General features: G+C 38.5%; 1 protein-coding gene across 1 annotated transcript; it reads left to right on the plus strand.

Annotated features, from left to right (window-relative positions):
• The first annotated feature begins 359 nt into the window (after positions 1-359).
• LOC108675617 (protein PRQFV-amide) lies at positions 360-2,878 on the plus strand. Its single transcript, XM_018163644.2, has 2 exons — positions 360-645; positions 920-2,878. Exons 1-2 carry the CDS (start codon positions 375-377, stop codon positions 1,888-1,890), a joined length of 1,242 nt encoding a protein of 413 aa, XP_018019133.1. The 5' UTR covers positions 360-374; the 3' UTR covers positions 1,891-2,878.
• The last annotated feature ends 4,282 nt before the right edge of the window (positions 2,879-7,160 follow it).

The raw sequence follows: 7,160 nt of genomic DNA on the forward strand, positions 1-7,160 counted from the left end.
GGAGGCCACTCGATCGATGTAAGACTTTTAGCCCGGTATTTTGATGACGATACAACTTGATACTATTTCGTACGGCAATTGCGCGAGTTCCAAGCGAGTTATCCCTGCTTTCAGGAGAATCTTAGCCTGACGAATCTGTTGTGCTTCTGATAATATCAATTCTGCATCATGTAGCTTTCGACAATATAAAGGAAACCAACGGTCATTTAACAAATCGATTAGATTAGCTTATCATATAATTTATTTGTCTCTACGGATAATTGTCTATTGCTTTTAGAAAAGCATAATTCTATGAAATGTCCCAGATGTATATTATCCCATCCATGCTCAAATGTTTACAATTTCTACCCATCAGAGCACGTGGCAGCAGTGAGATGTGGCAGGCATGGTATGCCAGAAGCGAGACGAAGCCAGTACCGCAAGCCAAGGCCACGCGTGTCCACCAAAAAGTCAGATCTGCCAGCCACTTCTTCTCGGCTGACAGCGGACGCTTAAAAACGTCCCAAGGAAGGGGGGACCAGCGAGGCCTGCGTAGCGCGCCCGCTGTGGGTCCCTCAATGAAGCGACCGTCGTCGCTGTGTCTCGTGGCAGCGCTGATCTGGACGCTACTCCTCGCTCCACATGCCGCCTCCAGCTCTCAATTAGGTGACTCTCGAGGAACAGAGACGTTATACTATGTTGTACTGTGTATTACTGTATTTAAATAAGAGACGTATTTCTGATTTGTACATGAATCGTATGGCAAGCCATTGGAATATGCGAGGAGAAAACATTTTATAAAATTTACGATTTCATATTTACATTTTTGGCTTTGCGAACGTGATCTGTGAAGTAACGAATATTAGATACTTTATGCTCCAAAACAGCTAAATAATTGCAGTTGAAGCTGAAGTTAATTATAATCAATTTTGTATTTCAGAAGCGGTGGAGTTTCAGCCAGCTTACTCGGCAGCTCCGCGGTATTTGGGGTCATCAGAAGAGTACTATCAAGATGGCGGTGCCGCCGACTGGTCGCGGGAGAGCAACGAAATTTCTGCAACGGGTTTGCCATTAGAAAAGAAATGGACGGGACCCGAGGAGCGCAGTCAAGCAAGAATGTTGTACAATTATCTTCTGTCACGTAGATTTGGAGGCGATTTGTTTGGGAAAAGAATGGGCTCGAGTTATCCCGGCAACAAGTTTCGGTTCTTCACTAATGACCCTTCGAGCAGTGGTAGTGGCGTTCATGGCTCCGAGTTTCTGGGCAAACGAAACACCCCAGGAAATATCGGTATTTCGGAATTCCTTGGCAAAAGAGCTCGGGTTTCTGAATTTCTTGGCAAGCGGGCAGAAGAAGGATACAAAGAAAAAGAGGAAATCGGAACGCCCAGCAAACGAGCGAGAATATCCGAATTTCTTGGAAAACGCGGACGAATTTCGGAATTTTTGGGCAAACGAGCACGCGTGTCTGAGTTCCTTGGCAAGCGCCTTCCTTCGGAAGCATCGAGTAAGCGAACGCGAGCGTCTGAATACTCTGGGAAATGGCCCAGAGTGTCGGAATTTCTTGGCAAACGTAGTGTACCCGACCCTATGCCTATGAAGAAGGCAAGGGTGTCCGAATTTCTTGGCAAGCGAGCAAGTCCATCAGAATTATACGGTAAGCGAGCTTCCATCTCAGAATATTGGGGTAAAAGGCTAATAAATCCATACGACTTTTCGACAAAGCGCGTGAGAGCATCCGAGTTTCTTGGTAAAAGATCTCGTTCTCGAGTGTCGGAATTCTTGGGCAAACGATCTGTTGACGACGAAGATCCGACGACCATTAACGACAAGCTTGTAAGCGAGGAAGAACCTTTGGCTGGCGGAGCCAGCGACGAGTCTTCGAAACTATCGCACCTCAGTTACGTCTAAATATGGCTTAATTGATATGCCAGCAAGACTTGCGTATGATTTCCTGTAGGTGTTGCCCCATTAATTTGTGTCTGAACAATATGTCGGGACAACTAATGTCTCAACGATATGTCGGGACGACTAATGTCTGAACAATATGTCGGGATAACTAATGTCTCAACGATATGTCGGGATATCTAATGTTTGAACGACATTTCGGGATATCTAATGTATCAACGATATGTCGGGACATCTAATGTCTGAACTATATGTCGGGACGATAAGTCGGTGTTGATATGTCGGGACAAATCCCATTTAAATTAGGCCAAATTCAGGTAGCGTTCCCAGTATTTTTGTACAAGGTTGTTCTTTTCAACAACAATCTAGGCAGCATCAATTAAGAGATGTGCCGGTATGAAATAATATCTGTTCAAAGTGATACCTAATGCATCGTCGGGTATAGAGAGTTTCTGTTATCAGTTCTGTTGTTAGAGGGCTTCATTGGTTCCCTTGTCACTGCCAGAATTTGAGTTGAGAAACGTCCAAGACGAGTTAACCTGACCAGGACGAACGATAATTAAAATCCTAAAAGCCTTAATTATTTAATATAACAGCTGGTAATCACTAAGTGTAATATACAAAATATTAGATGGGTATCACAAACATAATATTTGAGGTGACCTCAATGAAAAACTTATTTCCCAAATGCAACTAAAAAAATTGGTGTGGTAAAGGAACATGGGAGTTTGAAAAGACAATCCATATTTAATTCCTCTTATTAATTATTAAATATATATATTATGAAATACCCATTTAAATAAAACATTAGAGAGCTATGATACTAGGCATCTGCCAGTACCCAAAATGCGCTCACAAATAATTGATTCCGTTGAATTCTTGATCCATCAACGCCTGCAACCATAAAAATACAAAATTATATTTCGAATCTGGATGTTTTTGAAGGACGCATAAATACTGGGCATTTCAAATAGAAGAAAATATTCTCATTAAAGACTTCAAATTTTCATTCAATTTTGGTGTTCATAATAATTCACTAGTAATTTTTTTTTAATACTCTGGCCACTGGTTAGTGAGTGACTCGAGTCGAGAAGTACCTTGCATTTAGGGAAAATTGAAGAAAATTTGTTACGGTAAATTTTACGAGAGCGTAGCATTAAGAGAGGTTTTGACCAAACGTTTTTGTTGAAATATGAATTAATGTCTAAATGTTCATAAGATATTATATCTGCGTACGCACTATCTCGATGTTTTGATTGCTCTTCTCTGTGTCTCAAGCGTGCCAAAATTCGGGTTCATTCACTGCGAGCGGCAGGAATGGGCTCGTATAAAACAGAGTAGCACAGAACCGCTACACAAATATTAAGTCTGGGCGAGTGCATGAGTGCACTTGTTTCTGTAAACTTCATTAAATAATACAGAGTATCCATGATTAACGCCCTGATAGCTCAAAAATAACACGGAATTTGTGACTTCCCATCATCTACGATCGTTCAACTCCTATACTCATGTAGTCGCAGCTTATGCAGCCACAGCAGCTGCAGAACAGTCAGCAATTAACAGCAGCAATAGCAGAGTAAGCAACAGCAACAATACCAAAGTCAGCAACAGCAGCAATAGCAAAGTCAGCAACAGCAGCATTAGCAAAGACAGCAACGGCAATGACAGCAACGAACGGCAGCAGCATGAGCAATGACAGCAACAAGCGGCAAAGGCAACATGTGGCCACGAAAAGATAATTTGCCCGTTCTTTTGCCCGGCGCATCTTTGCGTTTCCAGAAATCTTGCAGCGTCGGCGTACTGCAGCAGCAGCACCATATTAGGCAAATGCATTCGAACATCTCACGGCTGAAGAACACAGAATGTAATGTTTGGGTCGGACTAGCGCTGTATTGCGTGTTCCTTGCGTCACTGGAAAGCTAGTATAACTGTCGTTTTGCTCTCAAAATTAAAATCATATTTAAAAATTAAAATTTTACTTAGATACGGAGAATATTTGCGTGTTGCCTATCGCATATCGTAAGGAACTACCATGTCGGTGATGAATTATTAAATTAATGATCATCTACAGACATCTATTTTCACTTTTCTTAAAGAACCTAAGGGAGCTTTACTTCTTTCAAGCGTCTCGTGCTGGAATTCGAGGTATTTATTTGCAGTGAGAGATCAATTCGACGTATACCATCCGCAGACATAAACAGAAGATATTATGAGAGAAATGGTCAAATAATTTTCAAATGCAATGAAATACATTTCAATCACCGTGTTTACATGCGAAGCAAATTTTACATATGTCTTCAAATTAAGTCTAGTTGGTGTACTCGTAAAAAATATCGTGGCTGAAGGATATTGAGACGAGTTTTCGAGGCAAGAAGATTGCTGTTCCTAAGGAGCGAAATGTTGGGATTTAAGAAGGCTAGTTTTAAGATGAAGTTTCATCAAATGTGAGAAACATTTCACATGAATGTTGAAATGTTTTCACATATGCAGTTCAACTCGACTCGACATGACTACAAGTGAATACTTAACCTTGTTTTCATTTATGCGATGAAATAAAATTCAGACGAACTAAATCTCATTCATTAAACATTCACTGGCAATTTTTTAAGCGCAAACGTCAGAGATGAAGACGTGTAAAGCATAGGAACAGACAAAATGTAATGCTCGCCTAATTTGTTAATATTACTGAATTCAATTGAAGACGAACCAGCGAAAACCTAAGCCCGAATCGACTATATATAAATATTCAAACAATTTACTTGAAAAATGGAGTCGTCTAAAATTGACTAAATGCGATTAAATTTCGTGAAGGATGTATTGAGTTTATTAGGATATCAAATGATGAGCTTTAGTATGCATCCATGGGTCATGAATGATGGATGATCCTGAATGATGTCGAAGCAGGAGGAGAATTTTTCTGTTATCATTAAATATTTTCTGTGTATTTTTGCGGGCTATGAGCCCACTTCGTTATGCTACTTTTAATAAATATTTCTCGAGGCACCAACCATTCTTTTAATCCTATCCCCTTTATGTTCTCCGATTATAATGTTTAGAACAGTAAAATTTGGTTTACAGAAGCTGAATACCATCAAAATGGTATTACAATATCATTATTCAGTAATAGAAATTTAACTTAACTTTGACTTATTTAACTTCATGTTTACTGGCGAGCTCCACGCAACACGCAGAGCAAAGGCTATCATTTCAGGTGTATTGCAATAGTGGTTTGTAGTTTTCTTTATTGCGTGTTAAAAATATAATGTTCAAGACTAGTTCTTTTATCAAGGTTAGACAAAATGAAACATCGAGGCGTTCATTTACATATATCGTTTGGTAAAAATAAATTGTGGGATACAACAAATGTTTTCTTTTGAAAATTGACTACAGTTTTGAGAGCAGCTAAGGGATCAAAGGCTCAATTCTTTACAAAACACAGTAACATGAAATTATTTAATCGTTGTATCTTAGCTTTAAAAAACTACAAAGATAGGAAAGTTATATTGTTTGATGTGAAGCTCCATTCTAGCTCCTTGAGATTCAGTTTAAAGAACTTCAAACAAGCCTCGGCATAATTAAGGACACCTACGTAACTGCAAGGTATTTACGTTTATCAAAAACAGCGCAATTTCTCATTTATGGAAAAAATGCACTATTGTGCTCGCCATGTCCGTCTGTCCGTCTCTCTGTCCATCTGTCCGTCCGTGACCTCAAGTTTTCGTCGACGAGAAAATGCGCTCTCTGTCACTCACTGCAGTGAATACTGAGTTATATTTTTTGCTGCTGTCGGCGCAACGCTATAGATGATTAGTCTATATGTTGTAATGCGATTTTTTGTTTTGACCATATGGCGAATGCATTCCCCAAAATTTGTCTTAACCATGGCAAGGCAGCCTCACTACCGACATTAAGTTTTGCTAAAAACATTTTTATTTCATTTTTAATACATCATTAAAAATGGTTATCATTTTATTTCAGCATTAACAGGATATGAATATAAAGAGTTTTAAATTCTTTCCCTTTTTTTAAAAAAGAAGAATTATTATCTGCACTTATTTCTTCGTTCATTCATAAGAAAAAAATTTAGGAAAAAAATTACACGTTTTTCAGAACCGTCGTGGAAGATTATCACATAACTTTGCCTTGAAATGGATTTTAATCGAAGTAATATAAGAATAACTTTATAAAATGACTATGCTTGTCCATAAAATTATATTTGTCTTAGGCACAATTGAAATTTGTTGGCCATATTGTATGGAACTTCTACAGTATTACCAAAGAAATGCAGTATTAGCCTTCCATGACTACAATGTGCACAGACGAATAAGTAGTATTGATAAATTGAATATATTACAAAACGCTTCAAAATTCCAAGTCTAATGCTAAAAGACAACACGACACATGTTGCACGAATGCAAATGATAAGCATGACTGATGAAATAATATATTCGACTTTCATCTTGTTATCAATGACAATGAAAACAAAAAATGAGAGGTGCTCCCACAACTTCACAGTAAAATTTAAGCTCCTATGGCACAGCTGCTGAAAACTTTCAAGTTCCAACACGAGACAACTTACATCAATAAAATCGACGTATGATGAGCTTGGTTCAATGCTTACCAGACTTCAATGATAAGCTTACTACGACTCAAACTCACCTAAATTCAATGCAATCAATACAAACTTTCCTCACAGTAATCAATAAATCAATATAAACTTTCACCAATATATACTTTCCTCGATGTAATCAACAGAGAGTACCATAGACTCTACTCTATGAAATAAATTTAGACTTTCATGAATTCAATCAATCCTCAAGTATTTCCTCAAATAAATCGATTTAACTCACATCAATTCAATCGACGTAAAGCTCAATTTTTCGATAATTGCCAAATCACAAATACCTCGGAATCATCCCCCCCCCTCATCCCCCAGTGACCAAAAACTTTGTCCGGTGACTTGAAAAATATCGTTTAATATATAAAGCTGAAGAGATCGGGTGCAGGGGAACAGCCAGGCTCCCAGTCCCAGATGACGTAATTGTGTCTGAAAATGCTGCTTTAGTAAGTAAAGCTTGATGAAAAGTGTTTCTGTAAGGTTCAGGTTAAGGACGACTCCAATTTGATTCGATAAATTTCCGCCACGACTGCCACCTAACCTCAACAAAGGAGAAATGAAAGCCAGATAAACTAGTATCTATTAACCAGAAACAACTACAACAATAATGACTAACGGAACTCTCAACTATTTAACAATTTATAACATGGAACAG

This window comes from Hyalella azteca, unplaced genomic scaffold (genome assembly GCF_000764305.2).
Source record: "Hyalella azteca isolate HAZT.00-mixed unplaced genomic scaffold, Hazt_2.0.2 contig2141, whole genome shotgun sequence".
Taxonomy (NCBI): domain Eukaryota; kingdom Metazoa; phylum Arthropoda; class Malacostraca; order Amphipoda; family Hyalellidae; genus Hyalella; species Hyalella azteca.